The 23,376-nt window shown below is 39.7% G+C and overlaps 2 protein-coding genes across 3 annotated transcripts; both read right to left on the bottom strand.

Annotated features, from left to right (window-relative positions):
• Nucleotides 1-572: 572 nt before the first annotated feature.
• On the bottom strand, nt 573-13,674 carry LOC306969944 (inositol polyphosphate 5-phosphatase K-like). 2 transcript variants are annotated; one of them, XM_079565737.1, is made up of 14 exons: nt 13,577-13,674; nt 13,069-13,162; nt 10,766-10,870; nt 9,544-9,652; nt 8,664-8,780; nt 8,239-8,414; nt 7,114-7,225; nt 6,803-6,912; nt 6,678-6,704; nt 4,774-5,008; nt 4,469-4,606; nt 3,259-3,342; nt 2,792-2,896; nt 573-1,636 (listed from the first exon to the last, which is right to left on the bottom strand). In XM_079565737.1, the coding sequence occupies exons 2-14, from the start codon at nt 13,137-13,139 to the stop codon at nt 1,544-1,546; spliced, it is 1,482 nt and encodes a 493-aa protein (XP_079421863.1). In that variant the 5' UTR covers nt 13,140-13,162; nt 13,577-13,674; the 3' UTR covers nt 573-1,543. The 2 variants fall into 2 exon arrangements, with proteins under 2 accessions (XP_079421863.1, XP_079421864.1); XM_079565738.1 differs by lacking the exon at nt 6,678-6,704.
• Nucleotides 13,675-14,376: 702 nt separating this feature from the next.
• Nucleotides 14,377-21,886, bottom strand: LOC306965771 (phosphatidylinositol transfer protein alpha isoform-like). Its single transcript, XM_079560320.1, has 11 exons — nt 21,759-21,886; nt 20,133-20,163; nt 17,675-17,820; nt 16,928-17,019; nt 16,805-16,812; nt 16,621-16,695; nt 16,436-16,513; nt 16,162-16,350; nt 15,273-15,395; nt 15,115-15,159; nt 14,377-15,014 (listed from the first exon to the last, which is right to left on the bottom strand). The coding sequence occupies exons 1-10, from the start codon at nt 21,773-21,775 to the stop codon at nt 15,115-15,117; spliced, it is 804 nt and encodes a 267-aa protein (XP_079416446.1). The 5' UTR covers nt 21,776-21,886; the 3' UTR covers nt 14,377-15,014.
• Between the last annotated feature and the right edge of the window lie 1,490 nt (nt 21,887-23,376).

Raw genomic sequence — 23,376 nt, 5'->3', positions numbered from 1 at the left:
AGAGCAATAATGTACTTCTTTTTGCAAAGCTGGTTAACACAGCTTTGCAAAAAGAAGTACATTATTGCTCTGTACCTTTTACAGATAATGCATTAGATCAATAATGTGACTCTGAGCAACATTTGCCGAGCATCTTAAATATGAAGAACATGGACTTTAACTGTTGCTTCATAGAAAAGGTACTGTGTTACAAACTGCACACATTTTGATTAACATACGGCACATGTATTCAGGTGCATATTAATAAATGAGAAAGGGTTTTTATGTCTTGTCGTCCAAGTCGAAAAGTTAAATCAAATTTATTACAACGGAACATTTTCAATGACATCTAAAAAATATATTAATCTTTTCTGTGTGTAAGGGAACATAAGAGCCAATGCATCCTGTCAATGTCGGAATAAAACACATTTGATAAAATCTTCAATATTTCACTGTCCTGAATCTTTAGTATCGACATGCACCAGAGCGCAGTATAAAGCCATGTTCAAGGCACTTCTCAACCTGTTTTCAAATTTGTCAGAGTCACATACTGTATATCTAGAAACTCCTTTACAATATATATTTTTAACAAACACTTTGTATTACAGTGGTTTGGTCCAGAAGCGTCCAGTAGCTGCAGTTGGTTTCTGTTTTCGGGCCGTCTTGAGAAATAACAAAGGATTCACTCATTGCACTAAAACAGTGATATCTAAATGCATTACCACTCAAGGTCAAAGCAGGGTATACCAGGCAAAAAAAGCCCTAAACAAATATGAAGTGCTCTCAAAAAACAACCTACACCTGTAAATTAGGTTATATAAAATCCGACAATACAAACAAGTTGATCCAGCAACAACAAACTGGGTGAATGTGTGGTGTTTTCCAGAAGAGAAATTCATACAAACAAAAAATAAACTCATTTGTTTTTTAACTTAAAATGTAGCAATTATGGAAGTTAGTGGGGCAACTGCAAATCCTGTCAAAGAACGGACAAGTGCATTGGTATTGTAGTCCACTCCATATTCAGAATGATGAATGCACATTTTAGCCACTTCTGAATGGTAACAATAGCACTGTAAGACTTGGATCCGGGATAGTAAATACAAGAGTCCATGTGATCGAGGAAACTGGACCTTATTTGACAAAGACGGTATTTGGAAATGTTGAAATTTCGAAATACCCGAGTGTATTGTATTGTCACTCAGGTATGGTTATTAAAGTAACCAATAAACTCAATTTCCCTTTTCCTATTTTATGATTTGTAGCAGCTCATATATTTCACAGGGCAAATGGATGTGTTTAGGTCACCCAGATACAACCAACAGTACTTTTACTGTACAGTACTTTTCTTTCCAGCAATTCAAATATGACAGTAACTACATATTTAAATATTAATATATATTTTAAAAAGGGCCTCCATTGTCACAACATTCTGTAACATTCTTCACTTTCAGAGTAATTCAGTCATGTCCTACTTCACACATATGGAGCTCCCAGGTCAGTCAAAACTCCAAAGCTTCATAACCTTTGTCTTCAGTGTGATCTCCTCTTCTGGTCTCACGGGTCACTTCCAAAACTCATCAGACACAATTTGATCGAGTCCATTGAGTTTTTCAGGCATCAGTCCCTCCTCTAAAGCCACTTTAGATTCATAAACCTACATGACAGAAGAATATGGCCATTAACAGACACAACAGCTTACATTACAGTTTACATCTGAGCTACTGCACAGACTGCAGAGCGTCTGAATCAATTCATGTTGACAATCAGGATGTGGGGGAGGGATTGTGAGTGAGTTTAACATCCAGTGCCTCCTCCGTTTATTGTAAAAACGCTTTGAAGTGTGAGTTTTGTTGCACCTTATTTTTCATAAAACACTTGCATCGATTACAAAGTACTTAACTCATTAACTGCCAATGACGTCTATAGACGTCAATTAGGTTTTTCAATGGGAACAGCTGCAGCAAAGCCTTGAGCATGTCTGGTGTTAAAATCTTAGTTGTAGTTTTTTATTGAGTCACTAGGTGGCATTGCTCTTTGGATGCGATCAGTCACTGTTTTGCTTGATTAAAAAAAAAATGTTTTCTCAGCTTTTTGGTCAGAAACCAGCATTTTGGGTGATTTCACCTATTTTCTATGGACGATCACTAAAGAATGGAAAGAGGTACAAACAAACTTTATTTTTAGATGAAAGAAGAGAGTCTAATCTTTCTTTTGGTGGGTTTCATGTTGACATAGACCTACATTTTCTGTGAGTCTTGAAAAAACAGTCAAAATCCTGGCAGTCAATGAGTTAAAGGCCCTGTACCTGTTTTTTTTTTTCTTGTTGTGGAATCAAATAGGTTTTAGCCTTATGTACAAGAAAAGCTGACATTTAAGGAAATAAGACCTTTGCACCTGTGCATTTAATCAGTGCCTTTCCCGTGATAGTGTTGTGCCCCGAAAGTTGTGAAAATCTTCTTAACTTATTTCTCTGAAGAACTGGGATGTTAAAAATGCATAAAGAAAGTTAGGGATGAGTTTGGATCACAAGTAACACATTTAAACTTACATTTATTTTGTTTTTAAAGTGATATTTTACCAATAACTACCATTTTTACTTTCACTTTGGTATTTGGTTCACTAAATGGCACATAATCTACCAGATTAAAATTACTTTAAAACATTTCTTGTACTTGAGAAAATATTGTGACGGCTACACCCATCTCAAATATTTACCCCCCTCTTCAGCTTTGGACCACACATCATGATCATAAATAATTAACCATTATGTCAAAAGTTGAATCTCACATCAACATAAACAACTCCTCACCTTGAATGGTTCACTGATCCCTATAATGCTCTGTAATGCACTGGAGTAATAACAGAGCACACAGTCCCCTCCGCGGACTGGGATCTCCTCTTTACTGATGAACACCTTACACACAAAATATATTGAGTCAATATGTGAATACAGCTGCATGATATGAGGAAAAAATTACAATAACTGATAAATGTATATAGCAATAACAATAACCATTTCAACACAGTGTTATATTCCAATTATAGAAAGCCTTTTTTTTTTTAAATCAAAAATCAAAAATATGAAATGTGAACCAAAACAAGGCTGAAATTGAAATAAATAAAACTATGGCTTGGTTTCTTGTGATATGGAATATAATATAATATGCGTATGCTAATATTGTGGTAATGACAATTTGGCGATATACTGAGATAAATGGTTAATTTCTTTCTTCATTTTGTAATGTTTATGGGGTCTAGAAGCCTAAGTGTCTCTACCTGCATGAGCTCATCGTTGAAAGCCGCTTCGTTGTCTTTGACCCACGTGTAAGTGATGTAGTCGCTTACGCTGCTAAAGCCAACCTGTGAAACACAACAATAAATCCCACTTGAAAATGTGTTTTTACTTCGTCATTGCAGTTTAGTTTAGGTTGTTTATCTTTGTAAACATAGTGGCAGAGCATCATTGATGGGAAACAGGAAGTGCAATGGTCATGTAGTGATAAGCTTCAGACACGTGACCCTCTCTGTCATCTGCTTATATTTGACCGTTTTTCTTACCCTCTTTTTGCGCTAAGGCATCGTCTGTAAGTATTTATCATTGTGTATCATTAGTTTATCACTTAATTTTGATTTGTGTAACATTATTGAGACATATAACAAGCTGATGGGTTTGTGCCTTTGGCTCGTTTGTGTTTTATCATATAAGCTGCATTATATGTTTAGATACTGGATTTTCTATGTTTGATTAACCTCTTAACCCCCACCTGAACCGCCCACATTATCTCCGGTTTGGCTTTAACCAAATCTAAAAGCTTCTTGAAAAACGCATCAAAAACAGTGACAAAAACGCAGCAAAAAAAAAGTGATGCAAAAAAAGTGGCAAAAAAGTGACAAAAAATGTGACAAAAAAGCCACAAAAGACCAACAAAAAAGCGCCAAAAAAACGATGACAAAAAAAGTGAGGAAAAAAAGAGGAAAAAGATATGTTTAAATCAATTTTGTCGTTTTCAAATGAGGTGTTACTCTGGCCTATGGGCTGTAAACTCCAATCGAGACGTTTTTAGATTTGGGTGAAACTGAACTGGAGAAAAGGCACTCAGTGAAGTCGTTGGCTACGAGGTTATTAATATAAACATTGTGTGTACTGTGTTACAGTTTTACAAGATTCCCAGAAAAACTTTATGGAATTAAATCTGCTGTGTCCTGGAGTTTCTCGGGAGTGGTTAAGCTGAATGAACACAGTCTTGACAATAAATGACGTATTCAAATGTTTTAAGACTTTCTATTGATTGACTGTTATTTGAGCCTTCTGGTTTGGATCTTGAATGGAGAAATATTGAAATACCTACATGCTTCAGTTCACTGATTATTTATCTAACTTGGAGAAGTGCACTGTAATAAATAGAGTACACATTTAGACATGCAGGTGTAAAGGAAGTACACAGATACAAAATAAAGATCCATTGCTAGCCCACTGCGAGCCCACCTTGTAGAGGCCTATCCAGTCCCAGGAGCTGGAGGGGAAGGGCTGCTGTGGGCTGTAGAGGACTATGGAATCGATGTCAGCGCTCCAATCTCCTTCTGGCTGCAAACGCACCAGCGGCGTTTCGTACATTTTCCTCAACTGCAATGATGCCGAAACAAATGACAGGCGAGTAGCAGCAAATGAATGCTTCTCTATGTATTTAATCTTAACATTCATATCCATTCCTTTAAACAGAGGAAAGATGGAAAATGGCTGGTGCAAAGTCAAACAATGTCGATTTAACCCAGGACCTGAGCGTGTCTCACCTCCAGACTGAAGACCCCAATGACGGGTTTGTGGTCGCTGATGCCGTACTCCATGTGGCTGGTGTAGAGCTCCTGCGTGATCTTCAGCGGGAACTCCGTCAACTTTTCCAGCTCCTTCAGAAGCGCAGAGCCCAGTTTGACCCCATTATCGCTGCCCTCGTCCTCGGGAGGAGAGGGTTTGGGACGCATCCGCCACAGAATCCGGTCCGTCCAGGCTGGCTTCCTCTTCTTACCGCTGAATGACAAAGGAGTCGCCGTTATATTGATGCTAAAGATCAGAATGCTGTTGATTTAGTGGCATAACATTTACAGACGGTAAATACATGAGCATGGATCTTTTCTGAAAGGGGTGAGCATATGTAAAGTAAATTGCCTAGGTTAATTTTGGTTAAGTCAGAAAAACTCCTAATACTGTACAATAAAGGTGACCAGAGGAGACACAAATGTTAGTGCATGAATACTTTTGTTTTCTATCTAAGTCTATGAGGTCTGTAATGCTATTTTTTTCAAGCACTAACGTTTTTGCCTGGAAACCACCAAACGGAAAATCCAAATTCTTTTTGTTTACATACCCTGGCCGAATGATTGGACTATTTTTCGGAGAACATGAACGATAACACAAAAAGGTTTTTTTCACTCATAAATAGTTGTTTTGCGAAGCCATTTATGGTGAAACAACTGAGTTCACTCTTTTTAAATCATAATGACAAAAGAAAAAAATGACCCTGATCAAACGTTTACATGCCTTGGTGAAAATAGTTGACACAAACGGGTTCGAATGGCTACTAAAGGTTATAAGGAGGCACTTGCCACAAAGTATCCCCTTACAATATGCCAAACAGCACAGAGACAAGCCCCGAAATTTCTGAAACAATGTCATTTGGAATTATGGAACTTTTTAGCCATAACCATAAACGTTACATTTGGAGGAGTCAACAAGGCCTGTGATGAACAGTGCACCATTCCTGCAGTGAAACACGGAGGTGGATCACTGATGTTTTGGGAATGCATGAGCTACAGGGGACCTGGTCAATATTGATTACAGGATGAATGCAGCATGTTATTAAAGAATACTGGAGGAAAAGTGTCACTCATCAGTCTGGGAGCTGCATATGGGACGTATTTGGATGTTCCAACATGACAACGATCCAAAGCACAAGGCCATGTCGACCTCTCATTGGCTACAGCAGAATAAAGTGAAGGTTCTGGACTGGCCATGTCACTCTCCTGACCTCAGTATCATTGAGACACCCAGGGGTGATCTGTTCATGCAAGACAGCCCAGGAATTTACAGGAACTGGAGGCTTTTTGCAAAAAAAAAAAAGGCCAGTTTTACCATCTGAGTAAATAAAGAGGCCCATCCACAACAACCACAAAATAATCCAAGCTGTCATTGATGTTAAAGGAGCAATACACGGTATTAAGAACTCGGGAATGTAAACTTGTGATCAGGGTCATTTTGATTGTTTCTTTTGTCAGTATGATTTAAAAAAAAAAAAAAAAGTAAACTCAGTTGTTTCACCATAAATGGATTCACAAGTTCAGTGAGAGTGTGTAAACCTTTGAGCACAACTGTATTGGTACTTGGGCTTCTTCAGATGGTACTCATGTCATTTATGCTTTAGTAATGTAGTATGCTTTAGTTAAGTCAGATGTTTATCGTGTTTACTTTTCAGAAGGTCAAATCTTGTCTGAGACTAATGGCTGTGCACTTTTGAACTTATTTTCTCAACACAGTCTGTGATAACTGTACAGCAACTATGTTTTAAATCCATTTTGGTGGAAAAAGGCGAAAAGATCCATCACATCAGGCTTCAAATAAATACCTATGTGCAGGCAGTATTAATTACAGTGTTACTGACAAACGTTAGTGATATTAAGTTAGTTTGACTTGTCTTTCTTACTTAAAGAAAAACCATGTCCTGTCGCTCCTGTGAAAGTCAAATAAAGCAGTACGTTTTGTTTTATTTACTTGAGGAATAATTGAAAGCGCTGAAATGTGTGAAATGAGATGCATAAGAGAAGTTACCTGCTGTCGTAAGTATCAGAGTTGAGGTCAAATTTGTACGTGGGCTGGAAGTCTAGAGGCCCTTCTTCGAACTCCTGCAGTGCTTCAACTTTCTTCTTCATCATCATCAACTATAATAAAAATTATAGAAGTGAATTTGAGGCACAGCTGGAGATGTTGAGTTTATCTTTGCATGGATATGGATAGAATTAGACTTGAGAGTGTTGGATGTGTTCAGACTGTGATGACCAGAGAGGAGGCTAAAGGTAGAAAGAGATGGGCCCATACACTTGACAAAACAAAATGGAGAGAAAAAAAGTGCACTTTATAACCTGATCGTTGCTCCAGAGTAAGTTGTACGTCTGACTATTGATGCAGGAGCGGACAAAGTGCATGCCGTGGTCCTGAATGCGGAAGTTGAGGTCACCAAACCAAAAGACTAACCTGCAACAAAAAGAGAAAGTGATGTAAGAGTGTGTTTTATAGAAACCACTTCTTATTATTTGTTATTGGAAGTCGGAACCTCTGTGTACCTCACGATTCACGATACATGGCTCACGATAACAATAACCTCACTATACGCCAATACTGCGATAATCAATATATTGGGTAACACTTTAGATTACAGCCTGCGTGTTCCAAGTGTAAGTACAAGTAACTGGAAGGTAATTACACATGTAAGTACTGGTAATTACACATTAAAGTGCAAGGTTTAAAAACTATATTCAAAGAGTAATAAAGGTCTACAACATAAAGCCGTCCGTGCAACAAAGGGGTGCAAGGTGTAATAAAGAGGTACATAGGGTCTCACTTTGGATTATGGCCCGCGCTCATATGAAGTTTCATTGAAAAGCATTAAATTGTGTCAAAATTAAGGCCTTGCATGTCTTCAAGCATTAAATTGGATTCAAACTGGCATGAAATCTAAATTGCTCGGAAAATGATTTGACTCAACTACCGTATAAATTCAAAAAACAAAAACTATGGGTTAAAACATACCCGGCTACAGTTTTGGCTGACATTGACATTTTCTTTTTGTTAAATTTTCTTGTCTCTATTTGATTAAATGTTTGCAAATCTTAAGAAGCTAAATATGCGCCGATTTTTTTGTGTTGTTAAAATGTATTGTTTGGGCATTAAAAAGCCACGTACACCTTTGTTACACCTTGTATACAGTTGTTACACTTTGGACACCTTTATTAAACCTACTAACATGTGCAATTACTTTCATGTTCCCTGTACCTACACATGGAACTCGCGGCTTGTAATCTAAAGTGTTACCATAAAGTATTGCACAAAACTGCACAACGATATATTGTGATTATAAAAAAACATATGCATTTTTTAACATTGTTACTTGTAACAACTACATGCCCCTACATTATTTATATGATTAAGATGTTTTTGAGCTTTAATGATGCCAAATGAAAAGGATGAACTGTTAAGCGTTTGTTTACCGGTGGTCGAGGACACTGGGGTCCTTCTCACATTCGAACGTCTGCGTATCCATGATGTACTCGAACTCGTTGACTCGCGCTGTGGCGTACTTCATGTGCGCCGCCAAATGGCAGTTGAGGAAACACAGTGTGTGGCCATAGAAGGACAGACGAACCGACACGGCACCTTTGTTACCCTGAAACAGAGAACAATCATTTTAGCCTTGATTCAGGCTTTTGCAACTACGTCATACACCCCAGCGTCGATAGTTTCCTTCTTTTGTACACGGAAAGCTAAAATTACAACGTGCAAAGGAAACAAAGCACCACTTTAGGGAGGTTTTTGATAAGGGTTTAACATTATAACTTCAAACAGGGTGATCTTGTGACACTGACCTAGTATACAGACGACATTGCATTGAAATAACACACTCTGCCAGCCTTACCCAGTAACCAAACATGCCCGTCCTTGTGTATGTGGTGCGGACGTCTCGGATGAACGGGACGTGCCGCAGTTTGGAGAAGAACAGCAGCAAAAGGCCCTGCATCCGGACAGAGGCGACCTGCAACACACAACAACTGTTTGTAAGTGATGTTTCCCTGTTTTCCCATTGACCTCTTAACTCCCCACCTGAACCGAGCACACTATCTTCAATTTGGCTTTACTCAAATCTAAAAGCTTCTTGGAAAAAAAGTGTCCTAATGGCACCAAAAAAATGATACGAAAACGAGGGTGAAAATGCAAGAAAGAACGCATCAAAAAAGCAACCGAAGAAAAACAGAAAAGTGACAAAAAATGATGAGAAATGTGACAAAAAAGTGACCAAAAAAAACAGAAAATTGACAAAAAACGATGAAAAAACTATGAAAAAACAATGAAAAAATGACAAAAAATGATGAGAAAGTGACAAAAAATTATAAAAAAGTGACAAAAAAATAACACAAATACCAAACGACGCATACGAAATGCAACCAAAATGTCACAAAAGAGCAACAAAAAAGTGACCAAAAAGCAGGGAAAAAGTAACAGGAAAGTGACCAATAAACAACTAAAAAGCTGCAAATTGGCAACAAAAGAGTGACAGAAATGCAATAGAAAAGAAATGTCAAAAAAGTGACGGCAACTATGCGAGGAAAAAGATCTGTTTAGATGCGTTTTGTAGGTCTTAACTTTCAAAAGAGTTGTTACACTGGCCTATAGGAAGTAACCTTTCAGATTTCTGCAAAGCTAAAATGGAGAAAATGCACTTGGTTAAGGCAGGGGTTAAAGGTCATACATAAACAACATGGAATAAGCAAACATATACTGCATATGTGGGGCAGTACCTTGACATATTCTCGCGAGGCCAGCGTGGACATGAGGAGGTGGCTCCATGGATCGTCAAACACAGAGTCGGACATGAATCGGAGCGGGCCAGAGTACACCTCCTGCAGACTGACACATCGTGCATTATTAACCAGCTGCTACTGAATCCAATTACTCAGCGCTAATTACATAACAGTGTTTTCTGTTTGCAAGAGGTGTCGCTTTCAAGGCCATTATCTGGTAATCGCTTCTTCATAAAGGGAAAAAAAGAAAAGGGGTTTTGGATGGGCCTTAATTGTTATGGCAAAGAGACAAAAACAGCACAATTCTCTCACATAACAGCATGTAATAACTTTGTAACAAATGCATTACAGCCCAACCCAAGCCAAACTGTGCACACTACCCTGCAGGAAAATCCTCCACATATACACCATTGACTAAGATTCTGGTTGGATATCGCGGGGAAGGGCTTTCAGTGCCGACTGCTCCGGACAGGTTGCCCTGAAGCAGTGGGGGGAGGAGAGAGCAAAAGCAGAGCACACATTTCCTAGCAAGGCACAACGAAATGTTTTTTTAGAGATGTATAATGTCCAAAAAAAAAATTCCAGTTCAACGGGAGCACTTTTGGGCCACCAGATTTCTTTTTCTTTTTATTAATGACAGACTCGCACAATTGGGATATTAAAGGCCTATAGGCATTTCACTGGGCTGCAGAAGTAGTCTGGGCTGATGTTTATGATAGCTGAGACAAAAGTTTCTTCTTCCCACTCCCTTTTTAGGCAGAATTGTTATGTTTACAAGTGGACTGTTGTCTGCCTTGTATTCTTTGTGCCGCTGCCTAAAACTATTGAACTATTGGTTTGCTGCAGGGGGGATAGATTTGACGTTTTGTCACCCCTCAGAAACAGCTCAAAGTGGTCAAAACGGACAAGGAGGGGCTGAAAAAGAAAGGTGTAAAAAAGTGGGAAAAGAATTTACATTTAACTTGTATAACGGTCTGATGAGAAGATAAAGGTTGCGATCTTACAGAGCCTGAAGCAAAGGTGCAAGTAAGCTAAACCTCTGACTATTAAATGCGCCTGTCCATAGTATAAAATTATTCAAAATGTACTGGTGAAAATGACAATGCAATATCGTTGTGGTATAACAGCAAACCATCTGTCTTTGCCTGGTCATTCTCTATATTCAAACATTGCAGCAAACGCATCATCGTTACTCTCCGTAGAAGTCATGATGGCCTACCCAATAACATAGAGGTCTGGGCTCTTTGGGGAATTCAAATGGAGAAGTGAAGACACATCGTCGGGGGGGTCGGCTGTGGCCACGTTCCACGTCACCATGTGAAGCCTGCAGGCACAACGACACACAAACGCACTCAATGTTAGATTAGCAAGCGTGACTCCTGGAGACACACCGGAGGCAGTTTAGCCAACAGAACTCTTGGTATTCACAAACAACACGAAAGCCATTCCCTTTACACTAAAACGAATCGCATTAATCATTGGAGGCTTGTGAAATAATACAACTTTTGACGTGAAATAACAGGCTCTTTCACGAAGAGCAATAAAGCCCATTACGCCGTGACAAAGCAGCAAAATCATCCTTCACAGCCCAAGAAAAGCAGTCAGTTAAGGATGAAGGCATCAATTGTGTGCCTCACAACGGACAGAGAAACATTTTGTGACCAATTACGAGAAACATTTGCACATTTGGTCAACAGCAGAGTAAAACAAAACACTGCTAACTCACCCAATTTCCAAATTTAAGATGAATGCCAACTACAGCTGCACGATATGAGAAAAAACAGCGATATTAAAGAACAATAATTGCACTATATTATTAAAACCATCCAGTCAAATGCTAAATGACGTTGTTGGAATCTCTCCTACCGCATCAGAACCAAAACAATTCCTACCACCACTTAGCGCTACCTGAAGCTGGCCTTTTTGGGCTTGTTGGCTCTTTTGCCGCAGACCAAAAAGGCGTTATCCAAAGTCTTGGCCACCTTCTCGTGGAGCTCGTCTCTGGGGCTGAGGTCCTCCACGCAGGTGAGGAGCTGGTTCAGCCTCTGCCTCAGCACCAGCCTGCTGCCGGTCGACTGCGTGGCATCGCTGGCCATGCTGTCGGACCGAACGCGCCCCATATTTCCCAAAAGGCGATTAATTTCATCCATTGTTAAAGGCCGTCGCTTCTTTCCAGTACAACCAAAACTAACTCTTTGTGGAAAAAAATTAAAAAGCTGGGGTGCAGAAGGACAACAGACTGATGTTTCGGAGCCCGAGAAGAAATCGACTCAAAGCAAAGCCGTGCAGTACGAGTGGGATTTGTAATTAGCCAACCCAGTGAGTTAGAGAATTGGTTAATGTGTCTCTATGTGTGAAACAATCCCCTAATCCTATTGTTAAAATGTCTCAACAGAAAGAAAGAAAGAAAACAAAAAAAAAAAACATTGAGAAATCGCGGTGCCCGGGGTCCGGTCCACGCAAAAGAAAAACCCAGTGGCACAATATCATTTCAATCCGTATAAGGAGGTCTTTGTTGAGAAATCTAATCCTGCCGCCAGAATAGAGACTGCTTTGGAGACTGGCAAACGATGATGAAGATGTCACAATCGCCAGTTATGCCCCTAATATTATGTAAAATGTGCCGAATGGAGTTGGGCACACAGTTTGTTAGATTGCATAGATCTGGGATACATGCACAATCTAATCAATTGAATCTTTGTTATTAAAATGTTAGGCACATTTAATTACACCTCGCCCACCAGTCACCAAGTAAAATACGGCACCTCCATATTCACCTGCTCAGCTCTGTCGCTTTGAGGATCTTACTGCTACACAAGGCACATTAGTCATTAAAATTCCCACCATTCATGAATCAAAAGGGACCAACGAGGAGATGGTGATAGACTGTGGAGGGAGCTGTGCAGGAGGAAGAGGAAGGACGAGGTGGAGCTGACCAGTGCAGGACACCACGCTCTGAGACGGGGACAAGCCCAGGAGGCGGTGCACCGTTTCAGATGATCAGAGGAGACAGAGGGCAGCTCCAGTTTCTCCATCCTCCAAGGTCATGCGGGTGGAGTGGCTGAAGGACAACGAGATCATCGAAACGGCCGAGGACAGGAACTTCTACATCACCGTGGACCACAACCTGATCATCAAGCAGGCGCGTCTGTCCGACACGGCCAACCACCGCCGGATTTCGGATTTCCCATCAACCAGTGCTCCTCCTGTGACCAAAACAGTGAAGATGGCGGCCGCGACACAACGATCTTTCACCAAAGAAAAAAAAGAGTGGAAAAAGAGTGGTGCGCACTGAATGGGTGCTGCTGCCGGATGCTCTCTCATCGAATGCAATTTCTCCATCTGTGAGATCAATAAAGTATCATCTTATCTTATCAGCAGCAGGAACAACAGTGGACTTCCATGTAACTAGTCACTGTAATGGCAGCAATAATAACAACAACAACAGTAGGAGCTGTAATAAAAGGAGTCGCAAAATAATAGACCAAAAAAAAAAAAAAAAAAATGCAAATGAAGTCTAACCTGAACGTGTCAGCTCCATGATTCTCCTTTGCTGAAGTGTCATCTGCCTGTTCCTCTGTCTCCTCCATCATGGCACCTGGAAAATACAACCATCCTGTAAAAAAGGGGAAGTCTTTGCTACCACATAAATTCCACGGGTGGGGAAAAAAATCAGCTATTTTACGCTGTTTGGCTGTTTTTACAAGGCGACCGTAGCAGGAAATAATTCAAAGCGTGGACAAGCCTGACAATACGGAACTATTGAAACAAGTGGACATTACCAAACGGTGATGATGTCCATGCGAAAATACACGTTCTTCCAGTTCACGCATAGGGCGACTGTAATAACGACATTTTTACTTTGGTCATCGAATAATTGTTTTATGTTTTAGACAGATCTTTAAACATATTAGCTCATCACCAGGTAACATTATCTCACTGAACTTTTCTGATGTTTACAGTTCATCTCATGCGGCTAACTCAACCATAAAGCTTGAATCTGCGAGCCCCAGTGCTGTCGTAATTGTACCTTGTAACAGGTGTGATCGTGGATGTGCAGCTCGTTTGATCGATCCCTTTTTGTGGTAAACAAATGTATAATAAAAACACAGGCTGCAGATGCGTAGGCGGAGCGGGCGGAGCTCCTCTCTCAAGAGACGGATGTTGTTCTTCCCCCGGAAACAGGGGATGTTTCAAAATAAAAGCACCACTTTCAAATTAAAGGTCAGGACCCATCAAAACAAAACACACACACACGGAACATGCTTTATAAGGTGAAGTAGTCTACATAAGAAGCTATAATTTAACCCCTTAAACCCCGCCTTAACCGAGCGCATTTGCACCAGTTCGGCTTTACCCAAATCTAAAAGTATCTGGACTAGAACTTACAGCCTATAGCCTAGGGTATCGCCTCATGTCAAAACTAAGACAAAACTGATCTAAGCTATTTTCTCGTTTTTGTTACTTTTTTGTTATGTTTTTTTTTTACATGTGTTGGTCACATTATGTGGCTTCATCGCTGTTACATTACACCTACTCTAAAAACGAAATGCGGCCAAATCTCAACAAGAGAAGCAAATGAATATGCGACAAAAACGCAACAAAACCATCACAAAAGTAAAAAAAAAATCTGGCAAAAACGCAACAAAAATGACTAGAGCTGAAAAAAAAAAAAAAGGAAAAGGCTTGGATGAGTTTTGTTGGTTTTAGCTTTCAAACGAGGCATAGGCCAGGATACAATGTTAGTTTGACAAATTCTGCAGCCCCATGCAAGCAGTTTTCCATCAAAACAAAACACATTCTTCGTATAATAAAAGCACTTAGGGTTTTATTTTTCAAGGCTAACATTGTGTTGACAATGACAAATTGTTCGAACACAGAGTTTGTGAGACACAGTTCACTGGCTCAAACACAACCATTTCATTTAGAGAGGTATGCATACTCACACACAACATTACATGAATACATTACACATTATTGCAACTGTGCACAATCAGACCATCAGAATGCAATCAAATACAAACAAAAGTACAAAGTCTTTGAAGTGTTTGCATTTTTCTACAATTATCACCTCTCGATCTTACAAGACAAACTCTTAGTTGTTGTTAAATAATTGGTGTCAATCAAAATGCCTCATAGTTACAAGTATCATTCTTACAGACACTGCCCCGTGTTGTAAACTTAGAACATCAGAAATAAACTCGAGAAAAAGACAATAAAAAACTAAATATAATTTTTAGATTTAAACTGACATGGACTCCCTGATCTCAAATGCCAAAGACCACGGCCAGTACACGGATAATGACAGCAACTTGATCAACTGTATTTGTATGTTGTGCAAAAATACACCACTATGTTCAAAGGCCAACTTTTCTTTAAAATAAAAGTGGCAGTGTGGTATGGAGAGCAGTGCATATCGGTTGACTGGTCCGATGACGGTTGAGAGGAGAGCGGGTGGGGGGAGGGGTCTGAAAAGTAAAGAAAAAGAAAAGAAAAGACGAGACAAAGTCTTAATAAACATAATACATTATAAAAATTCTGTAAACAAACTTGGTAATGAATATTTACTTATTTGTCATCTTTTGTGCCTTTGGCTTCTCCTTTTGTCCTCATCTGTAAGGTTATAATAGTTAAAAGGTGGTTAAACAGCTTTTTATTAGAAAAGTATTTAGGCTTAATACTACCAGTTTTACATAAGAGAAAACTAAGCCTAATCGAGAACTGACCTCATCAAGCTCCTTCTGGGTCTCTGCCTCCATCTTTCTGATGTCTTCCATGGTCATGTCACACCACTCGTCCATAGAGCAGAAGAGCTTTCTATGGAAGTTAGTGAACAGCCTCTTCTCCGCCTGAAATGGCAAACAAGCACATAATGAGACCACAAAAAAACATCAATCATAACGGAAAAAACGTAACATCAAAAACCATGATGAGACTTTAATCAAGCTTTGCAATTTCTGCATTTACATTTTATAATTGATGATGGTGATGAAGCGGGTATGGGAACACTATGTGAGCGCTAATGCGAAGACAGCTGGGTTTGTGTCTGTCGCCCTCTCGTGGAAGCTTTAGGAGGCGCAAAGAACAGAAGCAGAGCTATTTTGCATTGCTGGTTGATCACTTCATAATGAAGGCAATTTTAGAGCCGACATGATCGGAATCCACGATGCAAATAACAATTAGTATTGCTCTGCTTTTAATCAAAAGATTAATACAGTGAAATAAAGAGTAATAATTCACAGTGCAATAACCACCTGTTGCTCCATTGGGGTTCAAAAATATTACATTTAATAAATAACTTTGTCTATAATTTTACTTTAAATGTGTATATACACTCGCACGCACGTCTCTGCTGAGACTGCTGGCCCCACGACCGGGCCCGGATAAAGCCGAAGAAAATGGATGGATGGATGTGTATATACAAATATACACATATAAAATTTGAGCATACTTATATAGTATATATCTTAATGTTACTCCATTTGCTTTTAACTCAGTAAAGTAAAAAAAAAAAAGTTCAAAGATTTTATTTATTATTGACGTGACTAAGCATTTTTTCTACTGGATCAACTTAGTTTGTCTAAGTCTAAGACATTTCAAATCAAGAAAAGGCACCTCTTGAATGTAGTTCTCGACTTTCCCTTGAATCATCTTCCACTTGAACTCGGCCCTCACTAGTTTGTAGCAGCACATGTGGGGTGTCTTCGTGTCAGTCATCAGTTTTTCCTGCCAGCCCTTTTCCAGCGGGCCTCTGCCTGTTTTCTTTGACTTAAACTTTGCTGGATCTTCATCTTCTTTGTAGTCCTGAAAAAAAAAAAAGAAATCGGATGATAAATGTTTCAAGATCTCAAAAATAATAAGAATGTTCAAACATCAAAGTTAATTTTACCTTTGGTTCGACTAAAACTTCAATGTCAATATCAACGACTTTACGTTTTTGTTTTTCTGCCTCCTCTAAACAGTGAACCTGTAAAAAGAAATCCAGTGCAGTTGTTTGTTTGTTTGTTTGTTTGTCAAAATCACTGCTGATTAGAGGTATTTTATAATAAAAAATTTGAACCGTTGGTGACTCACGTTATCCTCTGTGCCAAAGTCAGGCTTGTGCCATGTGATGATTTCAATAGTGAATTTGTCCTTCATGTATGCATTCTGAAACGAGGAAAAGGACAAGTTAAATTGGCAACAAACTACCAGTAGATGGATGGATAGATGATTTTTGCATCTCTGACTCTAACCTGCCTACTTAAGAAGTACTTACCGTGAGGACTGAAATGGTTTACAAGAGCAAGGGTGGTCGCATAAAAAGAAATGGGGAAAATAAACATAATAAGCGTATGTTTTAATAATGTAGAATGCGTAAAAAGTATGTTGTGTGTCTCACCTGTTTTACAATAAGGATACGCATTCCAGGCCTTTTCGTGGATCTCTAAAGATCCTTTTGGTGCAAATGTCCTTATCCAACCAGGGACCTTACTGCAAATAAAAAGATAGTTAGAAAATGATATTCACTTGCAGAAGCAACGCTGATTGTGGTCAAATGGCACTGTGTTACATAGAGAACATACTGATATCCTCAGGTTTTTTATACTTTTGGAGAGCTTTGTATTTAAAACAAAGTGTTGTAGGCATCTAGTGGAGCATTATGGTTGTAAACATGGATGTGTGCCTGTGTGTGACCTCTGCTGGCCAGTGTGGGAAGTGAACCATGTTGAAAAGGCAAAGAGGAGCTAGTTTTCTCAACAAAACACAAGCAACAATGTTTCATTTGTCACTTGGTTTATGGAATCTTGTGCACTGCAGGCTTTTGGTTCCTTTATCCAGTAATATGTATGAAACTCACTTCGCAACAAATAAAGTTACATGACTCTAATGTTTAATGCCATTATTTCACACACTAAAATTACATGAACAATAACACACAATACATATGTTACCAACTGAACATAAGAGAGTATTTAATAAAATACAACCATTTGACTCTCACAGCATGTCTACAAAGAAAGAACCTTACACTACCAAACTTGAAATCTACGTCTGTAGTGAACGATGTGCAAACCTTTTCTCCTACTCTTACAGCGAGTGCACATCGTATCATTTCACTGCCGGGCTCTGACCTGGGCGCCGTTACCTCTGTAGGTGGTAGATCTTGTGGGTGTACTGTCCCTTCTCTTCTCCGTTCTCGTAGGGCTCATTGACCAGGACCTCCACTCCATCTCCACCCCCTGTCTCTCCTTTACTGGCCTCTGCTACAGCATACAGCTGCGCTACCTGGTACTGTAGGAACAAACAAACATTTAGAACATTATATCACGTGGAAGACGGCAGCATGCTATTGTAATGACTCATTTGGTTGTTGATTAAATTGTCCAGAATACAAATCTACTACTTGTACTGCACATGTGGATAAAAATGTAGATAATTCCTGACTGACCAACGGGCACAGTCCACTCTAGCAGTGGCTGAGTCAGCGCTTCTGGGAGGGTTTCCTTTTTTCCTCTGACACCGGAAAAAGTGACTTGAAAAAGTCCAGAAGTGTGTCATACTAATAACGTTGCTCTCAAGTTTAGTTTTAACAGAAGTTATACAAGTAAACACCACACTAGAAGTTTTAGTGATATAAAAGGGGCACACAAGGCTTTGAAATGTGTTTCTTCAATACCTTAAAGCTTTATTTATCTTTCAATACAGACGTGTTGTTGAACCCAATCCTTGAGAAGGTGACAGTCACCAGTAAACCTGCTCTTATTTGTAAAGGCTCAGTTTTGAGAGTGAGCTTGAACCCAGGAATGTGGCTCTCCAGGTTTGTCCTGTGCATCCTGTCAAAGTCTGTCGAGGTACAAGTGGCTTTGAACAACAAGCAAAAACAGAGGAAATACAGGCCGAGTTGGCCACTGATTATGGACATAACATGTTGAGGCAAACTGCTCGTTCACTCAAGAGAAAAAGGCATGTCAAGGTGTGGTATGGACGAGACGAAGAACTGACATTCCCAAAGTAGGGAGCGTCGTGTCCCTCTCAAGGTTTCAAAGATTCCCTTGTGACACCCTAACAATGAGACACTCTTATTGAACAATATGTCATGTTCAGACATTTATACCATACACACAAACGTATGATATTTGCTAAAACACAAATTAAGCCAATTAGGACTAAATGCTATATATTTGAGGCTCCACAGGCGGCACCTGCACTTCGAGAGGGAGGGATCAGAACACCTAACCCTTCAGACCGGTCTTCTCAGCTCTGGTAAAAATATTTAGCAAAAAACTCCCATTGTGCCTTTGCTTTTTCAGACAAGCCTAACCCATCGTTAACTCATAATTGTCTTAGTCCATGTCAGCATCACTGAGTACAAAAATAAAAGGGCTGGGTTCATAAGACACGCCTATTATAGTTTCAGTTATTTTCCTCCCAAATGACGTGCATTGAAATTGCTCCACGTCTGAAGGGATCACAGGAAAAGCCGGTCACACAGCTAACGGTTTAGCGGGGTTTAGAGAATGGTTTAGCAATGGCCTGGACAAAGGGGCCAGTGTAGCACACGAGACTAACTAAAGCTGCAGAAATTAATCAGGAAGTAAAGCATGTTGTTGGGGACCAGTGGGAGAAATCAGGGGAAAGGGCAGAGAGCGGGACCCATTCTGTATATTGCGATTTGGCAAACAGCGTTATATTCAGATAAGCTCAGAGCCAAAGCAAGGTCATCTGAAGGAGGACTCAGCAGAGGGTATTGTAGTTCAATGGCATCTACATGGTCATTAGGAGCATGTTTTGTATTGTTGGCAACAGTATAAGCCAAAATGTTACCCAGTGTGCCTTTAACCTCTTACCCCCACCTTAAGCAAACTGTACATTTTCTCCAGTTCCGCTCAACACAAATCTAAACGCTTCTTGACTGGAGCTCACAGCATACAGGCCATTGTAGCTCCTCATTTGAAAGCTAAGACCTACAAAGCAGAGCTAATTTTTACCCTTGCGTTGTTGTCACTTTTTTTGTCGCTTGCTTTGGTCACATTTTAGTTGCGTTCCGGTGGCCAAAATTGCCTATATTTTCAGAGACCCAGTCTAAATAATGGAAAGACCCAGATTTAAATGTATAGTTTTATCTTATTGACATATGAATGACAAAGATTTTTTCAGAGGGATCTTGTTTTGTCCTTGTGAGACACAGTTCACTGGCTCAAACACAACCATTTCATTTAGAGAGGTATGCATACTCACACACAACATTACATGAATACATTACACATTATTGCAACTGTGCACAATCAGACCATCAGAATGCAATCAAATACAAACAAAAGTACAAAGTCTTTGAAGTGTTTGCATTTTTCTACAATTATCACCTCTCGAAAGATTTTTTCAGAGGGATCTTGTTTTGTCCTTGTGTTATTTCAGCACAAGGATTCTTTGTTTGAGAGCAATTGATTGACGGAGGGTGACTCTGCGTGAAAATGGCAATAGATCTCAGTGATGTTCATCCAAAACGAGCTAAAATAATATATTAGCGGGAGAGTCATTGTAGTTTTGCATATGGCTCATCATTTTTGGAGTGTGTCATGACAACATGCTGGGAAAGGTCTTACCTCCTCCACTGAAATGGGCAGGACGATCCGGCTGGACGAAAAAAAGAGAAAACAATTTTAGCAAAAAGGAAACACAAGCAGCTGACCGCCAGGAAGGGGAAGTGTGTGTTAGTTCCCCCAGAGACGAGAGCAGCTTCAAAATCCTGAAAATATAACATTAGTACACGGAGAAAGATTACAAAGTCTATAATAACTTCAGATAATAACCGTTTTTTGATTTGAGGTTCATGGTTTGGCCCCAGTTAAATCTAGTTGTGGTCTGCATTGGTTAGTGGTTTCAACTCTTTGTGCATCTTTATCTCAATAGATCACTTTCTGTTGAACGTTGTAGAGAAAACCCTTGTGGCTCACATATACTTTTCATACGTGTTCATGTATTCAGATATTGACATTAGACATATTGAACCTTTTATTTTTAGATGTTCCTTTTCGTTCAAAAGGATCTCCGAGTACTAGCACGTTAATTGATTACGACAAATGTAATGTTTGCTTATTGCTTACTAATACAAACTGTTCGGCCAAGTATGACACTAGACGCTCTGAAAAGTGGTTCGGTAATTTGAACATTTGAGACTTGCAGTCGGTGAATCCACATTAACCTGCTTTTAAAATATAATATCCTGTTACAATCTGCAACAATGGCTTTGGGGATGCCCATCTTGAATAACTAAGTAGTCTATATTACTGCCTATACGACTCTGAGCGTATAGTCTGGACACATTATTAAACATTTTGTGTGTGTGTGCGTGTGTGCGTGTGCGTGTGCATGTGTGTGTTCTGTGTGACATTTTACAATAGCCAATTAATTGCCACCTGTCGCCAGCGCAGCCAGACCTAAATATTTAATAAGAACTGGCTGGAAGAAGAGACAACCAAGAACTTTAACCAATACAGAAATCATGCCATTATCAGGTTTACTTTGGATTCAATAAAGCTGCACAATGAATTATTATATTGAAACATGATTGAAAGTAACTGAATTATCCTCTTAGCCTTAACAGGGGCCACTCTGGTAAGCATGTGTACTTTGGCCTGTGGTCAGGTGACACTGATGCTGGAGAGGCAGAGATGTGCATATGACAGCTAACTTGTAAAAGGAGCTTTTGTGGGAAAACTGGTAACAAAATAAGGCTACTTTTAGGAGCCAAGTCACCAGCATTGCAGATGATCGCTGATGCGTTTGAATTTCTCATTAATTAAATCAGTGGTTTGTTGTGTAAAGAAAAAGTTTGCCTTGTTTCTGTTTTGGTTTCTGTTGTATTCTATGGCCTCATTCAGTATTCATTCATCACAATACACATGAATATAAACAATGTAAAAACGTTTAAAGCCGAGTTCAACTCCTAGGGGTCATATGTGCTCTTTTAGGAGGACACTCACCCATTCAAAACTTCAAAGTTCAACAACAGTGAACTTTTGCGCTGAGCTAATTTAAGTTTCTAAAAGATGTAAGAGTGAGTAGATAAAGTTAGGACTCAGGCTCTTCGCTTCGGTTCACAAGGGAAGCTATTTTCACCCTTTTTTTTTCCTGTGCGCTCGGTGTTGCGGTTTGAAGTTACCATGACGCGATCTTTCCATTCAAAACTTGCCCAATGCATCGTTTATCACTACATGTACGGTACTTACAATTCATGAATGAGCATATCGACTGCGGATCCGTCCAAAAAAGCAGCATAAAACGGAAGAAAAGTCCGTGAAAGCGGGTCTAAAGAAGTACGATGTAGTGCGTCCGCCGCCTGACACCGCTCCTTTGAGGCTCGTCTTCCTGGAAGATGCAGGGGGCGGGACTTACGGAGGGAAGGGGCGGAGACTGACACCTTTACGTTGCAGGTAGCGTCAGGTGACTTTCAATAAGAGCAAGTTTAGCAAACCACACTGTAGTTTTGAATCTTCTCAGGAAGACTGACTTTGGACAGTTAAAAGTGAGTACATTACCCCGCGGGCCTGGTCAATCCCTGCGGCTGTCTGACGTCACAGTGGCTTTTTTGTCACGCTATTTTCTTTCATAGGTTGTTCCCTCCTGTGTCATCATGGTGTCATGCAAATCCTGAAAGACTTGAAATTTTGAGACTACTTTTTAGACAAGCAAATTATATAAGCCTGCAACAAACACGTTTTTTTCATTGGAACTCATAATGATGATAATGCCACTAGGCTACTTACTATTACGAATGATGATGATGATGATGATGATGATGATGATGATGATGATGATGATGATGATGATGATGATGATAATAATAATAATAATAATAATAATAATAATAATAATAATAATAATACCTAAAAATAATATCGAAAAAAGATTTCAACATGCTTACCGACCACAGACTAAGATGTTTTTTTTTGTCTCTGAAATAGAACAACCATCACTCTTTTGCTGTCCCGGGACACCAAATAGAAAACACAAGCATTTTAAAGAAAATCCATCCATCTTCTTCCACTTGTCTGTTTCCAGGTCGTGAAAATCACAATGCACCAAATCACAATTGCACCAGCCCCTTATGGCTCCTCCTGCAGGTGGTGGGTCCACGGGCGGATGGCCTCACGATTTAGCGGGCCTGTTGGTCTCTCATAAGGGGCTTCTGAACCGCTCTTTGTCTGACCCGTCACTTCGGACCTGTTTGCCATGGGAGATCCTACCAGGGGCACAAAGCCCCCGACAACAGAGCTCCTAAGATCATTCGGGCGCTCAATCCCCTCCACCACGTTATGGTGGCGGTTCCAGGAGGGGTTTTAAAGAAAAATAATAATAATAGCAATTATAGTAATAGTAGTAATAGTAATGACAATGATAATGATTATGATAATGATAATGATAATGATAATAATAAATAAATAATAATGCAAATGATGATGATGGCCTCAAAGTGCAGTGAATCACATAATAGTTTATTCTTCCAGCCTATAAATATACTTTCAAAGGAGAATATACAAAACTGTTGGCCCAAAATTGCTTGCTACTGCACCCACTTTGACCACTGCTCTGTCACATATTTTAGAAGTGCATCCTTCACTTTTATCCCGCGTCAGTTACAGGAAAGGTCTTTCTTTACAAGTCAAAAGCTTTGAGGAGGGAGAGACGTGGAGGTTGTTTTTATTTCGTCTCGGAGAGGCCTTAGGGAGGGTGTGGCAGGACTCTCTTCTCTGATCTAGACCCGGTCTGGCTGGTCTCGGGAGAAGCCTTCAGCTCTCGTTCAACTTGTTTGTGAGACAAAAGATAAGACACTGAAGTTGCAACATG

Source organism: Gobius niger (assembly GCF_951799975.1).
Source record: "Gobius niger genome assembly, chromosome: 1".
NCBI classification, from domain to species: Eukaryota; Metazoa; Chordata; class Actinopteri; order Gobiiformes; family Gobiidae; genus Gobius; species Gobius niger.
Note: the sequence above shows the minus strand (reverse complement) of the source record. Positions and strands in the feature narration are given on the sequence as shown.

Coding starts and splice junctions, on each gene's coding strand:
- LOC306965771 (XM_079560320.1), bottom strand. Junction 15,396..16,161: donor TCGAGAACTACATTCAAGAG/GTGCCTTTTCTT, acceptor TTGCCATTTCAG/GCGGAGAAGAGGCTGTTCAC. Junction 15,160..15,272: donor CCCAGAAGGAGCTTGATGAG/GTCAGTTCTCGA, acceptor ATAACCTTACAG/ATGAGGACAAAAGGAGAAGC.
- LOC306969944 (XM_079565737.1), bottom strand. CDS start 13,139: ATGATGGAGGAGACAGAGGAACAGGCAGATGACACTTCAGCAAAGGAG. Junction 6,705..6,802: donor TCTGATACTTACGACAGCAG/GTAACTTCTCTT, acceptor TGACTTTCACAG/GAGCGACAGGACATGGTTTT. Junction 5,009..6,677: donor AGGACATGGTTTTTCTTTAA/GTAAGAAAGACA, acceptor TTTGTCATTCAG/CGGTAAGAAGAGGAAGCCAG.